General features: G+C 36.2%; 1 protein-coding gene across 2 annotated transcripts in view; it reads left to right on the forward strand.

Annotated features, from left to right (window-relative positions):
- The first annotated feature begins 6,101 nt into the window (after positions 1-6,101).
- LOC132916608 (transcriptional regulator ERG homolog) overlaps positions 6,102-17,944 on the forward strand; it is a 68,971-nt gene continuing 57,128 nt past the window's right edge. The window contains exons 1-2 of one of the 2 annotated variants that reach the window (XM_060976747.1): positions 6,102-6,533; positions 12,686-12,981. In XM_060976747.1, the coding sequence (XP_060832730.1) occupies positions 12,699-12,981 (283 nt within the window). In that variant the 5' untranslated portion in view covers positions 6,102-6,533; positions 12,686-12,698. Of the gene's footprint in view, positions 6,534-9,281; positions 10,297-12,685; positions 12,982-17,944 lie in introns of those variants that run through there. The other variant, XM_060976746.1, reaches the window with a different exon arrangement.

Here is a 17,944-nt window from a genome sequence, read left to right on the forward strand (position 1 = left end):
CTCGGGTGAAATCTACGCGCGGCAGAAGCGTGCCGCGATTGTGCACGCCTTTTCAACGCTCTAATCTATTCTCGTCGGACCATTGTTTCCAATTAAAGGGTCCCAGATTTACGCTCAACTACGGGCCATACTTCGGGCTTAGTTACTCGAGATTAGTACGAGATGCAGATCTGTAACATAGGTTCGGTTAGGTTTGTGATTTTTATACGCTCGTATTGTATTTAAGTGAAAATTAGAATTAGAAGATTACAAAGTTTGAGGAACTTTAGTTACTAATATTAAGCTATGGTAAGTCATGTGCCTTGAAGATTTTGGTTTCTATTAAATTTTGAATAGATTTATAGATAGAGGTTTCTTGTACAATAATTGTATTAATAATACTTAAAGATAATAGTTATTAAATAATTATTGTACAAGCCTCAGCTTCGAGAAATTGGTTTTTCAATCAATAAACTGATATTGTTTTTCCATGATGATTTAGTCTATTTTATATTCTGGAATTCAGTTTGTACCTATCTAACCTAACCTAATCTCCATCTGTATCACTCAAGATCCGACGAGTGCTATTCAAGACTGAACAATTCCAATTAAGAACGTTCAAAATTAATAAATAATTTGTAAATATCTTACTTTGAGAACAATGATAAAAATTGTATAACTATCTGTTTTCCCCGTTTTTTCAGATTTTTAGCAGATACGGTGAACCTTCTGCGAAGCAACCGAGAGAAATCTTCCTCCAGAACGTTGGGCTGGATTTATAAGCATGCGAATAAACTCTTTTTAATATGCAGCACTAACCTGTTGAATGCATTGTGTTCGTGACAAGCAGTGATTACATTTGTTCTCTCGAGTTAGATACATTTTTTATCATTTCAACGATCGTGTTACCGATGATAACCGCGTTAACCGCTGCTCGGTATCGTTGTAGATCAAGGGTGCTTTAATATATTACTTTCTGGTCTCGCGGCTAACTCGATGAAAACCGACCAGAAAGAACAATGAAAGGGAAGCCAGAAAATTTGTTGCAGTAACTGATTCTCCTCGTAAAAATTCCTTTTGTATCTGAATAAAAATATTCAAGCAGCCCATACTTTTCCTATATTTCTTACTAAATCACCAAAAATTAACCATCTTCACTCTACGTGTGTGGCAACAGAAATAAATTTATGTTCTTACTCTCTTTCACTTTTAAAAATCCTTCTAAATATAAAGCTAAAAACTGAAAAAGCTAACAATGTGATTCTTTAATATATTCTCTGATACAAATAAGAACAAAGGCACTTCCTTTATTCTTCAAATTCCTTAATAACTCTTTACCCTAATACTTAGCAACAATCTATGTAAATAATAGTAAAAAGTGTATTATATTTTTCCATAGAAACAAGAACAAAAAGAAGCAAACACAAGCACTTCAATTCGCCGATAACTCTTGATTTTAATTTCTGATAAAGATCTGTTTAAACATTCTTACAACTCCAAAAATATATAGGCTACTATTAATATATATATATTTTTTCTAATTCTTTCAAATCTAAAAATATATCAAAATAAATCTTAAGGTAATGTATACCAATATTTAAATAACTATTTCACATTTTCCAAGCTTTCGACTATTTCTTATCCCTAACAAGAGCCTATTTATCAACCAATAAAAAGAAAATTGGAAAAAGAGGGAAGAAGAACTAAAGTGCAAGGATTTCGATGCGTGGTACAACAAGGAAAAGGGAAGAAACTCGGGAAAACTAAAAAGAATGGTAACAGAGACGACTTTTGATATTTCCTGGCTTTACCATTAGCCAGACACAGTCCTCTAGTCGGTGAGGGTAGCACGGTGGATGCGGGGAAAGCCTCAGGAAGCTCTAACTCACGGGCAAAGGGGCAACCCACACCGTTCACCCGAGCCAGCCCCTGCCATTAACATTAACCGAGCACATACAGGGTGTTTGCAATGGCATTATCGATCGGTCCGGTGAAAAAAGACCAGCGAATCGAGCACTTTGTACGATACGTGCAGGAAACGCCTAGTTTACATTCACGAAACCCGGCTAAATGCCGATAGACTCGTTTTCGGCCTCTATCCACCGTACCCGGCCCGTTCGTGATTGCCGACAACAATATGGATCATCCTGATTCAGAGAGAGAGAGAGAGAGAGAGAGAGAGAGAGAGAGAGAGAGAGAGAGAACATTTTCGACCTGAACTGATTATCCTTCGGATTCTCATGGAAGAGGAAGACTCTATTTTGGGCGCTTGCAGAATTCTATTGCCAACCAAGGGTGATTTGGTTTGAGCGCTATCTTGTTCTTGGTATCAGCTTAGAAGAATATGGAAGAGACCTTTTTGTTGGTTGAATGATTTCTGGATGAAATGTTGGAAGTGAGTAATTTATTATTTTAAATAGAATAAATATTTTGTTCTAAATAGAAGAAAAAGATTCTATCTATGGAGTCCTTCAAATTATTTTCTGTCTGGTTAAATAATTCTTGAAATAAGTACTGGAATGATGATAATTCTTTTATGTCTTTAGAGAGAAAATTCATTATACTGTGTACGAGATAAATATTTTCTTCCAAACATAACAGTGGTTTTAAAAAGAAATGGGGAATCTAAGTGGGTTGTTTATCTTCCAGGTTTGTCTTAAGTAAGTATTGAAATGACATGTTATTCTGAATGAGATAAACACCTTATTCGCCATAATTAAATAAGATGGTATCACGAAAGTAAAGAATAAGTTGTTAAAAAATTTAACAAATAAAGACACGAGGAAACTTTTATCGTCATTCTTCATCAATTCTCATATTCTACAGCAATTTTCAACCCTATTTACAGTACCGCACAGACGTACAATCTCTAAACCAAACGCAACCCAATAATCCTGCAAAGCTCCGCAATTTCGCAGAAAAAGAAATAAAGTTTCCTTATTATTTGCCTAGTGATTCGTGAATAATCGATTAAAGCGATCACCGTTAAGAATCAGTCTCAGATCGAGCAGTTCTTCTCCGTTTCAACGACTATCCCCCTTGGCCAGTTCGTTTCCGGTGGAAATCACGAACCATGTCTAGCCGTGGCTCGTTGTTCATGCGTGAAGCTTCCAATCGTGAAGCAAGGAACAGTGTCAATCGTGCGAGAAACATCGAATCTTTTGTGTCCTGATCGATGAGAGCGTTTTCGTGTCCGGACCACGGTGGATCCGTGCTACTTCCGGTCGCGGCCATCGTCAATCGTTTCCACGTATAATCGGCTATGCACAGTGTGCTGCTCGTCTCACTTTCAGTCGCGATTATTGGATCCACTGAATCTATCTATGGATAAAAGTTATAAGAAGTGAGATATGGTGTAACAAAGGAGGGAAGAGATATTTTGGGATAAAGGGAGATGGGGGTTGATAAAGCCATGTTCTCCTTGTTGAAAAAGGTAAGATGATTTGGGGATGTAGAAGAGAGTTGGTTGAGTGCAAGTCCGTGCATAAAATTGTTCTACGTTATTAGGTTCTATATTATTAGGTTCCAGGTTTATGAATCTGTGATGAAAATAAGAATGTTATTAGGTGAATAGGCATTGGGAAGAAATAGAAGAAAGATCTACAACTAGGACTGTTTACAGTTTAAAGAGACAGTTCATACCTATGTATAATTTTTTTAAAACCAAATTGAGACCGGCAACAAATATTTGCAAATTATAATCTGATTTAGGTCCGAAGAACTACGAGAAACAATAGGACCGGATTTTCTATAGCGTAGTAATGCGATCTTGAAAATGAGAGACCGATAACAATAACACGTGAATTCGCGTTGATCGCTACGGTTAACGAATAGGACGATAACGATACATGGTTATCGACGATATGTTGGAACATATACCGGCGGCTGGCCGCCAGCACCCTTTCGAAACCGTGCCCTGGCCACGTGTCCGACGTGTCGCGCCCCCGTTGTTACTGCATGCCGTAGATCAGATAATTTTCGTACAAGCAGATACCCGGTGGAAGGGCGGGAACGTATACGCCATGACCTTGCATAAAGATCACGAGATAACATTGATATATTAATCGAATTTACTACTTATCCTGGGAATGTTATTAGCTCTATGAAATCTCTACGTGTTCATGAGCATTGCTCTCTTTTAGTTCTGGTTTAGAATTGTCATTATAGTATTATTATTGTATGGTTAAATTTATGGAAGTAAGTAGATTAGTTTTCTTAGCATTTGATATCTCTTTTAACAATTATTCTTTGGTTAAAATATTAATTTAAAGAGAAATGATTAATCTATCTTTGATCTAGGCTCAGTAAGAAGTAAAGTATAATCCAGATGTGTCGCATAAAGATTAGCAGATAACGTTTAATTATTCATAAAAACAATCTGTTATTTTGGAAATGTTACCAGCTAGATGGGGCATATAAAGGTTTATAGGTATTGTTCTTACCTAACTATGATCTAGGATAATTTAGGATATTACTTTATCTAAGTTAGATTTAAAATAATTTTAATCCCACGCTTACTCAAAATTCCATATTTAAATCTAACATCATTTTCAATCAATGCATTTAACTGAAGTTACAAAGAAATAGATGTTGTTCTTACCACATCCTCTTATTTTAGAGCGTTGAAAGATTTAAGTGGATAAATCCCCGCGAATCGGAGGTGAAAGACATTTAGTTGGAAATATTGGATTATTATAAAGGCCCATTACGGAGTACAATTGAAAGCTCAATGTTCTCGTCATTTTGAACCTATGCCAAAGTCCCGTGACCGCTGCACGCCAAACTTCGAGCTCTTGTGTGCAACAATTTTCGTTCTGTTTTGCTTGAAAACCCTCCTCCTTCCTTTTTCATTAACTTCTTTAGTCGCTATAAAGATATCAACATATCGATTCCAATTTAAATTTAATCACATCAAGAAGAACTAGCAATTTCCTCAATTTTCTCATCAAGTAGCAAATATAATAGATACAATATTAAAAATAAAAAAGTTTCATGAAACATTGCAATGTTGTATAATCCTAATCTTTGTCAAAGACCACCGTAGAATATCCAACAAACAGTATTTATAGTTTCCCTTTATCCTTGGACGATTTTTGTCAAGTCTTAAGTATGGACCGTAATTATGGAAATCGTTCCGGTTTTTTATCCTAATATTTCTGCTTTGCGTTCGAGGAACTTCACCGTCTATCGGGTTTTTACTACCGTGTATTACATCTAAGATACCAATATAAAATATTCGAGCCAATAATATAGTATTACATTATGATATTAAAATTAATTACTTTCTTTTGTTCAATGAATTTTTCATTTTTCATTTCATCGTATGTAACATAGAAAATTCGGAGTAAAATAAATCCGGAGATCAATGAAAGATCCTTGTCCGTATCTATCCCTTTGCAGAAAAGTTAAAGGATATAAATTCAATACATTTCAACTTCTTTAAACAAAACATCCATCTGTGAATGTATCCGTAACCATATCTTAAAAAATTGTGTCTAATTAAATTTTGTGAATCTCATGACAATAGTTTCCTTCAAAAAATATTTAGAGGGCCATTCGAAGACGTCCAAGAACCAAAAAAGGTAACTGAAAGCCAAAACGCAACACCTCCGAAGATTGAGAAACTCTTAAGAGACTGATCACCCCAACGAAGACGTTATTGTAAATCCACCGAATCCAAAAAAGAAAAAAAAGCAATAGATATACGATGGAAAAAGTGAAATTGAGCTCCTGACAAAGTGCAACAAAGACAGTGATATACGCCAAACAAATATGAGAGACAAGGACGTAGAACATAGTAGTAGAAACAGGTTAGATAAGGACAGACAGAGAGACAGAGCGAGAGCGAGAGAGAGAGACAGAGAGAACGAGAGGGACAGGCAGGAAGGGAGAGGAAAGATCCACCCTGGTGGATGATCCCGCCTCTAAGGAGCCGCTTCATGCCAGAGCCGGGCACGAGGGGGTTAGCAACCAACCCTCCTACCTCCTCCACCGCCATCTCCACCCTCTCTCCCGGCGTCCCGGCGCAGGCTCCGATACACAGCCAATCGTCGGACCGCGACTGATAACGACGCTGCCAAATGTGCGTCCGTCGCATCGCGGCCGAGTTCGCCACGGTGGTCCACGCGTTTCTCGCAGCCTCGTTACATCCTCCGGGGTTGTAATCCGCTCGGATAGCCGGCTATCGGCCATCGTACGCCGGTTCATTTGGTTGTTAAGTCTGTTTCACCTGTCTACTTTAGTTGAAGCTACGGCTTCCTTTGGATTTTATTTTATGTATCGTTGGATCTCTCTGCTATCATTCAATCCGCGTGTTCATCCAATGTTGCTGACTTCCTGGTTTGGTTCTCCTCGTTGAAGTTTTCTTCTCATTGAAGGATACTTGAAAGAGGAACGAGGTTTTAGTATTGGGTGAAGTATATATAGAGCGTGGTTGGGATTTTATTGCAAGTGAGGAGGTGAAGGTTTGAGACTCGGTTTGAGCTACCTGGTGCGAAAGACGAACTGGATTTGACGGTGCTGGATAAGGCTACACGCAGGACCCCGCATTGACGGTGAGTTGGATCTCATTTTGGACTCTTCAGTTGATTGTGATTGCATATATCCTTGTTGATTGTACTTATGATATGAAAACTGTAATATAACAGCTTAGTAAACAATGTAGTAAGTAAGAGTTTGGAATATTTTTAACCAAAATAAGAGTACTATTTATGTAGTTTGAGAGTTAATGATTCTGTAGTTGTAATTGTATAAGAATAATGTAATAAATAGTATAGCAAGTAAGGATGATGTAGCAAATTGTAATTAATAGTATAGGAAATAAGAGCTTAAAACAACTCTGAAATAAATGCTCTGATATCTCGGAAGTCAATGACTTTACAATGACTGAGTTTTATCTGCCCGCTTTGCCTTGGAATTATGCTTATTTTGATAATAAGAAAAAACCGGCGATGTGCCGGTTTCCATATTAACATAATGAACAAAAGATCCTGTTGTAGTAAATACATTATACATTATAGTATTGATTTCATAATAAAACATTTAAGTATAGAAAAAATGATAACACAATCTCGGACGCTAATAAACAATGTTCCATTGATATATAACGCATATAATGATTATTAAGTCTAAGTCAAATGGAATAGTTACAAGATCATGAGATTTGTATAAATCATTTTATCGTTACACTCATACATATAGCCAGACAGAGTGTAATATCGCTTCCACCATTTCTGAAAAATAACTACAATGATTTAGAGGCTTACAGTAGTGGAACTATCCGAACATTTATCGCCTCGTGGGCGAATTTCCGATAACCGCTGAATAAAAATCGGCACGTTTATTATTCCCGATTCTTTCCCACGGGTTTTACCGGTTCGCGTTTATGATATACACTGTGTACACCCTCGTGAACACCAGCCTCACCTGTCTGCACGCATGTTTCGCGTATTAACCGCTCCGGCGTGTATCTTCAACGCTAAATTACCGCCCACGTTCGCAATTTTTCCTGCCGTCTCTTTTATTGGCCCGCATTCTACACCACGTTGTTATTCATTTTTTTAACGCCTCGTAAATTCTACAAATCCTCCCCCATTTGTCTCTCTTGTATCATCGTTTTTTGTTTCGTGTCATAATATCTCTTATGCAAGATTTCTTAATCTATTAAAGATCACTTAAGGCAACATTTCATTTACAATTTTTCGCAATCAATTTGCATCATTGAATTTTGACATCCTTTACATTCCGACTGTAAAAAGAAATTCTAAAAATCCACTTAATATTTTTTTCATTATTATTTCATGCATCTAGATTCTACAATTTAAAGTTAAAATTAAAAATTTTAAATTAGCCTTTAATTGGTTACATCCATTTTTGTCTTTGTTCTTCTTTTCTCTTTGCTGTTTAATTCGTAAATTTCTGTTGCATCAAATAAGAAGAATTCAAGACTACTTACTCGAGTCTATCGTTAAATAGGTGTTCTTGTTTTCTGCGGGGTTGTGTTCACTGGTTATCGTTTGGCTCTATTTTCGTCGTTAAAGAATTCCTGTTTTTAGAGGAAGAGCGCCTCGTTCAGGTAATATCCATGTTTTCCTCGCTGTCCTCTCTTTTCATCGATGAACTTTGTCATGTATTAAGCATGGATCGTGATCTGGAAGTCGTTCCGGTTTTTATCGCTGTACTAGTATTTCTGCTTTTCTCGTCTGAAAAACGTCATTGCCCCTTGGACTTTGTATTTTGCATATTAGAAGAGAAATATCGAGATAGAATATGTATATCGAATCAAGCGCATAGCATTATGCCTTGGTATTAACATTAATTATATTCTTCTCTTTTTCTTGCTCACCTCTTGTTGTGTAATAAATGGGAAACTTTTTGTGCAATTGTATTTAATATTATACAGCGAATCTCGGTATTAATTTTAAATGGTTAATAATCATTGTCAACTTTCTTTTATGTTTATTATGAATCATAAGAAAGAATACGTCTATAATTAGGGAAAATATTGCTGCAAATCTTGGGATTCTATGTATTACTTCCGTAAAATTAATTTGCAGTATAAAGATAAAACTTTTCATATTACTGGACACAGAATCAAATACCAATCTTCAATAACAATACCAAGTATGGTAGTAATGATTAGTAAATCATCAGACTTATAAGAAACCAAGCAAACTATCATGTAATTACCTGTTCATCAAAAGAGCGCTCAACCTAAAACAGAGTGAATCCAGCATCCGTCCTACGATTCCATTGCACACAAGCAAAACCAAACAGACCATCATCGAATCATCCGGTAAGAAAACGCAGCAAGGTAGACGCATGTATCGTTTTCTCCCTCTTTCGTATTGAAAGTCCGCGCGGTCGCATCGTCCGCGACACAGTGCATTTAAATAGTGTGTGTAGGTACATGCGAGAGAGAGTTTAGACGAGGTAGGCAGAGGGGTTTCCGGCGAGCGTTAACAGAGTAACAGAGTGATGTAATGAGGCCCGGAAGCAGGCAATTTGCTGGCCGCGGCGGCCGCAGTTGCGCGAGACAACCTGCCCGGAGTACCTTCTTCTTGATATCAGGTCCAGCCTCTTCACCAACCGATATCCGACAATCCTGTGTCGCCACTGATCAATCCAGACGGCGCACGTGCCGTATCCATAGTGATCCCGCCAATCCTTTACGAAATCTTCGATCGAAAGATCGATCGGTCTATTGTTTACATTAAATACTTTAGTGAAATTTTACAACGTTTCTCCAACGATGATTCGTCGCTCCTGTGTTTCTCTTATCAAGTTCTGTCGTTGAAACACAACATCCTACAAACGTACAAGAGATTAGTGTGATACTGATTAGAGGTTAAGAAGATAGAAACACAAGATAGTCGAATGTGAGAAGAGTATGGAGCTCCGTCTACGTTTAGAGAAGATTTATACATACCCAATGTTTATTGCCATTATTTTGGTGCGAAAGATGTCAAATGATTCGTAAATCTGTGCTCTAGGACAAGTCTTACATTATTGTCGTCTGTTTGGGAACGAGCTTAATATTGTTATTCCAGAAACATAATATGCACTATGCATTAATAGTATGTGTACAATAACAATATATGTGTAATAGTGTATACTAATATAAAAATTTGTTTTTAACGAGAAGATATAGATATATACAGACAAATCATACGAACTTTCCTGGCATTGGTTACTATCTGATATTGAAAGTTCACTGGATAAAACTCCATGGGATTAACTGGTGTTGTTATTCCTAAAACGTATAGTATACATATGTATAGATAATATATGTATAATAGGGCTATACGTATGATGATATATACTACTATAAAAATCTGTTTTCAACGAGGAGATTTGTAGTAGATGCATAATATTATATGCATATAGAAGGATCATATGAATTTTCCTCATATCAATTGCTATTTAGTATTGAGGATTAACTGGATGGGACGCGGAAACCGTATACTTGCGGCCCGCCGGAGGTGCATCGTGATTATGTGACAGTTTTGTGAACGTGATTAAATTGACCTCGATACATTGTGGACATCCGTGCGGTGCGTTTAATTCCGAACTGTGTTTTCGCTGCTTTCCACTCAATTCATCGTTTTCGATGATACCTACGAATTTATAAAAAAAAAAAAAAGAAAAAGCGATGTTTCGTGTAAAACCTGATTAGATCTGGAAGAAATCATCGTTTCGAGTTGGAGGAAAAAGAAAGAGATTATATCTTTTTCTTTTCTTATCGAGAAGACGATCGATGGTCAGCGTGTACGGTGTGCAGCTCGCATTTTATCGTGGACATCGTCGCAGTGACAGCAGGTAAAACTCGCGTCCATTTTTCCTCTGGTCATTGTTCGTTTCCGGTTAGTCGAATAATTCACGTAACTCGTAGGAGGAAGTGACAGATGTCGTGGATACGTAGAGAACACAGAAAGAAGAATTTTGTTACTGGAAAAGATCTATATTTTTATATATACAGATAACTGTAAGAAGAAATATTATTTACCGTTTCCGTTTTGAAACTTCTTTATTATTTTTATTGTGCATGATTTGTGATAAAGATGTATGATTTATGACGATTACGATGTACATATATATATAAAACAGAGGAAAAGGGATCTTGTTTGTGGAAGGAAGACATATTTTTACACAGAGAAAATTGTAAGGAGAAATGTTATTTATTTTTTCTCTTTTTAAATGTCTTTTTTAAAATCTTTGTTGGATTAATTTGAGATGGAGAGTGAAGATAACGTTCATGAAGATAACGATGCAAATGTCATTGTGGTATCACTTTCGGAATTCCGATGGAAGGCGATAAAGTTGGAGGCCGAGTCGATAAAATGTAGATCGGCCGGTAGATGCAACGCGGTAACCGCCTGCTCCTCTCTAAATTACGACAGATCGATTACGAGTTCCCGCTCGTTACGTGCACGTAATCTACCTCCAGTTAGCCGTTCGTTCGCGGCAATCTTCTCTGCCACCAGATTCTGAAGTCTCTCGGTGACTCTTCAAGATTTCCTATTTGTTACAAGGTGCAAAGACATATTATATATTATTGAATGTATTTTAGTCTTCAAAAATTAAATTCACAATCTTTTAGAAAAATTAACGTAGTATGTAAATTATAAATCATAGTAACTCAATATAGACTTCCAAAATATAATGCTACTTTAAGAAAAATATACTACATTACACAATTTTAATTACTTCCTTTTAATACGTTTGAAGTTGCATTTTGGAAGTCTCTATCCAATTATTTTGTGATTTTTAAATCATTGGATGCTGTAAAAATATAGTATGTATCTGCATTCCTATGTTAGGTTTCAAAATTTACATTTAGTTGCATTAAAATTTTCAAATTGCTGGGAAAATTGACAATATATTAGTTATTTTTAAAGTTCTAAATCACTGAAAGATATAGAAATGTACATTCTTTTTAATGTAATATTAGGTTTAAGTAATTTGCATTAAGTTGCATTGATATTTTCAAACGTATAAAATTAATATATGTATTAATAATACAGTATATTGTTGTTTAGGAATGCTATCAAAAAACAGCATCTTTCTTAATGGATTAGGATGCGTTGATTGATTAATTGATCGAGATATCGTGCATGTTCGGAACGTCATTGCGGTGTCATGATCCGAGATAATCCGTAATGGATAGATCGTAGATATAGGATTTAGGTAACGATCTGTATAATCTATTAACAGACACCATTCTTGATGTGTAAGTTATCAATGATTCACGATGATTATCAAGCACAGAATTTCACTTAATTACTCGAAGATGATAATTATTAATTAAAACCATTAAAAAAAGATATTTATTCGATGATTCATCTATCGAATAATTTAATCTACCGATTAATCCTCTTCTTTTTCTTCTTATGAAAAAACTTTCAATTATTCTTTACCGATGATCTTTCCAAGTGCTTTATGTATTCTTATTTTTAATTACGTTTCTTGCGTGAGAAGACAAGTTCTGTGTAATAAGAGCACCAGCTGGTTTATAAGTAAGAAACTTTCATGCGCACATGCTCGTTTGATTTAATTCGATCGTGACTTTACCGGATGCTTTGAGGGTCCTTTAATGATCCTTAACGACACTGCTTACTGTAATACGCGAGTACTAGCGAAGAGTCGCAGTAATCCGTGCTCTGTTAATACTGTTGTCTATGGATTCTCTTCTTCCTTTTGTCATTTGTTGCCAAATTAAAAGAGATAGAATCTATATCGTAGAGTATATCTTATTGTTAGTGAGAAATACTTAGAAGTCAATGAAAACTTGTTTATGTCATTTTTTTATTATTTACGTTGCTTTTCTATTGTTCACATTGCTCTTCTATTATTTACGTTCTTTAATTCTCCTATAATACTCTTCGCCATTTGTCTCAGCTGTTAATACAATATAACATAAATTTTATAATATTATATTCATATGCCTTTATTTCTCAGCTTGATGAAAATGATACTTTAAAATATCACGTAGTAAAGCGACGCTTTATCATATGAGAATAACAGAGTGCCAAGAACGATGTGGCGTAAATCAGCCCACTACTAGTTACCATAGAATAATGTTCTGTATTTCAGAAAAATTTGATTACACTTTTTCAAATTATAAAAACATATTGCGCCAGAGAATAATGTTATAATTTCATTAATCTGATTAAATAAAGTTAAAAGCAGAATTCGATTAATTTTTCAGGGGCTCTTTGGTGATGTACGACAGCGCTAGCTGTTCGTACGCAGGTGCGCTCGAATTAAAGGGAGCCTCCGGGGCCGGAGCCGCGGCCGCGGCCGCAGGAGTAACCGCGGCCGGTGTTAAGCAGGAGAATTGGCCGTACCGTGGCTTGACCTGCGGTAGCACCTTCCAGAGGCTCAAGGAGAGCGTCGACAAAGCGAAACAGGCGCTCGCCGATCGCGGTGGATATCTATCCGGTGCTTTCTCGCCACCACCACGTGCCAATCCATCCGCCATTTCACCAACCGCGTCTATCACCGGTGAGTCTATCAAAAAGACTATGTAGTGAAATGCTGTTTACTGTAATTAGATTGTGTTTGTTGATGTAGGTGGAAGATTGTATAGAGGATAATGAACGTGGAACAATATTTTGCTTTTTGGCATTGATAATGACAGTGCTTAAGTGAGATGCAATGAGAAGTTATAAGATCTTCTTAAAGATTTTTATTCTTAACAATGAAGAAAGTTTTTGTAATTTGGATGCAGCTAAATTAGCCTGTTACATTGTAGAGATATTATAAATAATAATATTTGGTTTTGGATCTTGTTGATTTGCTGTAAGATACTGTTGATTGTGTTTGATACTACTGAAAGATAAAGTTATTATTAAGATTAGAGTAAGATTTTAAAGAAGGTTTTGTATGATAGAAGAACTATACTTTTATGAAGTTTAGTTGTACAATTAATTCCTTTCTTGTTTATTTGTGTTATTATCAGTGCCAAGAAGTAATTATATTATGGTTTTATATTTCATTCTGATAAAAGAACTAGGGATTGATAACTATGACAAATTTATTAATTCTGAAACAAAGCTCACATAATGTGATATGTGAGGAAGAGTTGAAGGAAAGATTAAGTAGGTTGTGTGATAGGATGATTTGATACACAGGTCTTGAGTTAAGGAGTTCAATAGTGGATTGCCATTAAGAAAATGAAGAATTATCGAGGAACTCTATGGTATTTGGATTGGGTCGAATTGTACAATACCGCTGATAGGAAAAGAATTTGATAATCTTTGTGATTAAGAAAGTAATATTCTCTAGCACTTTAATAACTCTATTCTTCGTTTAATGAATCAATCCAGTAAATTATACCTGTATGTTTCATCAACGTATCGTGGCTTGGCAGAAGTCGCTAGAAATAAAATGGAAATACATAATCCGCGAATCGTATGTCGTCACGCGATTTCCTTTCTTTTGTCGATGATTGATATACACTCACTAGAACTCGGTAAGGTGGAAAAAAAGCATTTGAAAGTAAAATGAAACGAATATTGTTTTAGGTCTTATCTCGAAGCTTAACTTTTGCTTCTGCTCTGTACCACCTGTCTCGACACAAGCTTTCACGTACTCGATCGGGTTGCGTGTGTTTTTCCACGCGTACTTGCGTGACATACGATTAACATAGGAAACGTCGTTAACCAACCAAATGCAATTAGCTCGTAATACAATTTAATTACACGATCGGTTAGTCTCTACCTGAGTTGAATGATAAATTTGTAAATGAACTGGAAATAATAACGTTATAGATAATTTAACTTTTATGTGTAATGATAAAATAAAATATTCATATCCCTATTATCCGAGCCAATCTGAGGTAGATGATAAATTTGAAATATGATATTTACGAATAAAGTAGAATATTATAAACACTTTTCTATACTAATATTAACAATTTAATAAATAAAATTATGTTAGCTATGCTGGTCAGTAGAATTGAAAAAATTGTTACGACTAGAAGATGTAGGGTTTTGTTCAAACGTGAGAGCTTGCTCTATGTGTGTAGATATACATTTATATCATTGAAACTATTGCAGAAGTTTCTATCGACCTATCAGCAATTATCAGAATATCATATATATCTAACACACGAAATTTAGTTATTTAGAACACTTACACTTTTATACGCATATTCAAATAATTTTTGCCACTGAAATAATAACAAGTATGACTAATATTAGGAGCTAAAGGACAGCAAAACGTGAATGAGTCAGTGGCACACAATCGCTGGGAACTCGCAAGTCGTTAATGGTCATGGCAATTAAATCGAGTCACTTTTTTCATGAATTTCTCATGATTTCGAGATGAAGGATCTAATCGAACGCCACGATCTTGATGGAATTAACTTGTACCGTTTTTCTCACGTTATTTGTTCTAGATACTTAAATAAAGCTTCGCACCGGATGAATGTGATTAAGCGTTGCAATGAATGTGATTAATTGCTTAATTGCAATTAAAATTGCAATTAAAATTGCAATACAATAAATGGGTAGTTTAATATATTTAAAAAACTAATACAATTGAGAAACAATCAAACAAATAATATCGTTATAAGAAAACACAGACGCTAATTTCTCCAATACTATAGTGTCCAAATATCAATAAGCGTCATCGTAAGTACGTACAATTCTGTTTCAAAGTGAATAAAAATCCACACTTATTAATTTTGCCAATAGAACGTACATGTTCTTGGTAATTGCAAGAAAAAGAATATATTATACAAAACCTATTATTTTTGTTAAACTTAATACGTAGTTTTGTATATGTATGCACACTACTATTTAATTTAATTTAAATAAGTAACTATTACAAATATATAAAATATACTTGAAATGAAGCTCTGGCTTAATCTAATTCTCGCTTCTCATCTTATCTCAGACAACCGTATACAGTTGGCAAATTTTGATGAAGACAATAATTAACATCAATCAGTATAGATAAAAGGGTAATACTTGAGGATGGATGAAAATCGTTGGTAGGAAAAAATCAAAGTGACTTTAAGCGTACACGCAGTATGTTCGATATTGAGATCCTGATTGCACTACACGTTCCCAGCTTCTAAAAGTTTATATGGATTTTCCGCAGTGTCAGTTATTCGTCAGAGATAAATATGAAACTCGGTCGAGCATAGCGTAGTCCCTGTTTCGTTTTCGCTTTAGTTGAACGTTTGATCGCAGTTACGCGTGAAGCGTCAAAATAATTATGCAGCGTATACATTATTAATCTTCCATGTCTTTTCTTTGTTTTCTCAGAAGCTTCGATTTACCGATTCGTTAAAGACGTACCGCAGCGCAAAACGTAGGAGAAAAGGGAGGAAAGCAAAGAACTATATATTCAAGTACTAAATAAATAAACAAAAAGGGGAAAATCTCGAGCGTGATAATTTGTCAGGCGAGTGGCGGCCGCGATACCGGCAGTCTGACTGTTGCTCTTCGTTGTCGCCGATTTCCGATTGTTTTTTTAAAGCGCCGGTCGCCGAGGACATTAATTACCCGGCCAGTGTAAATCACGTTATCTACCGCCCACGCCCCCTCTGCACAGAAGGGTGGAAACAGGGGTGAGACGAGTTGAAACCAGGCAGAGTAGAAGGGGTAGTAGAAGTAGAGAGGTTGCAACGGGTGCGTTGCACGAGGGCTGCACCGCTGCCAACTGAGCAAAACGGTCGTCGACTGCCGCTTCTCTCTCTACATGGCCACACCAATATCCTGCTTGCTCCTCGGAAATTTATCGGCCAGCCGCTTGAAAACTTCACGCGCCAGAAAGGTTCCCCGTCTTTCTGCTCCGGTCGAGAAAATTTCGTGAAACGATTCGAGCAAACGAAAGGTTGTTATACGCAGGGAATCGTAATTTTTGATTGATTTTTATTGGAGGAACGGCTGCAAGATCGTACAACGTATTATTATTATTTATTTATATATTTCATTTGAAGTAGTTTCGACTATTACGGTCGTTAGCGACTACTTGTGGCTGCGTAGATATCGTGTATTTTTTAGAAGTTTTATTTAAGGTTTTCACCGATTTCCATTTGACGGAATATCACACGATATCGACAAGATAACAGGAATTATGCCGGTCCTTGTTTTATCATTAGAGAGCAATAAATCGTAGGGTGGTTTTATTAGGAGAAAGAGTGGAAACGGACTGAAAAAACGTATTGCGTTGTTATAGCGAATGTAATACCATTTGAGAAATCATGCGATTTTTCAGGCTGTTATTGTAAAAAAGTTCTCCTTATCGTAGGAAAGGTTGAAAGGTTTCTGATAGGAGAAGGTTGATTGGATGTTGACGAATGAATTGTACTCCTCTTAAGGATTAGATACAATTTGAAAAATCTGTTCTTTTTAATATGGTTTTTTAGTACGTTTTCTTTTATCAATAATAGAGATATAACTTAATGCTAATAAAGCAATAAAGAAGATACCTCCTTGATCTTATCCTATGAATATTACATATCTTTTTGTTGATAAATCTCATCGACAGAGTAACTTATTACCATATCTAAGACAGTTTGCTTGTGTTTTTTCAAAGATAATATTTCTCGGTTCCTCTTGAGGTTGCAATTTCTGCGCGTTTCTATGTGCTCGCAAGAAAAGTAAATTACAATTAACTACGACTTCCTCCTTCGTGGAACAACTAATTGCGGACTCTTACAAAGCTGTGAATGTATACGTTCGTTAAACGAAAACATTTACACTATATACATTTTTATATATTATATTTATATTTATATACTTATATATTATATTTGCTATATATGTATGGTATATATACATTTCATACAATACATACGCAAATATCGTACCATTAACATATACATATCGTCTTGAAAATCATAGCATGCCGAAATGTTGATCAATTTGGAATTATGATTGGTTGGCCGGTTTCGAGCATCGTGTCGTCGAGTTGCCGAAAAATTTGAACGGGAGGACACATCTCGTGGTCGGTCCTCGGTGCAAGATGGTGGGTCGATGATGGCGGCGTAGTCGCGAAAATGTGGATGACAAGGGAGGTGGAGCGGTTAGGGGTTAGCCGGGAACGTATCCATGACGACCGACCGCCCCACGAATCGCCACCCTCCGAGATCCCGGATGCACCCCTCGACAACCCAGCATCCCTTCCATTTCTCTCTCTCTCTCTGTCTCTCCCTCTCTCTCTCTTTCTCTAACCCATGCAACCCTCTCTGCTCGCCCTCTGGTTGAATCCTCTATCTCGGGGGTTCCCAACCTTTCCACGAATGCGCATCGTCAAAATGAAAATCTGAATATTTTCGCTACTATTCAGAAAGAAATCCCTCGTATTCTGTAACGCGACCATTCCATATCACCTGACTATTCTATGTCGTGTATTACGCTAGCATATAGGGTATAGAGTATAGCAAGCAAGTCAACGCTCCTCGGAGACATCGAAGACCCTCGAATAAGATTTCACGAGTTAACAAACTTTC

This window comes from Bombus pascuorum, chromosome 2 (genome assembly GCF_905332965.1).
Source record: "Bombus pascuorum chromosome 2, iyBomPasc1.1, whole genome shotgun sequence".
Classification (NCBI taxonomy): Eukaryota; Metazoa; Arthropoda; class Insecta; order Hymenoptera; family Apidae; genus Bombus; species Bombus pascuorum.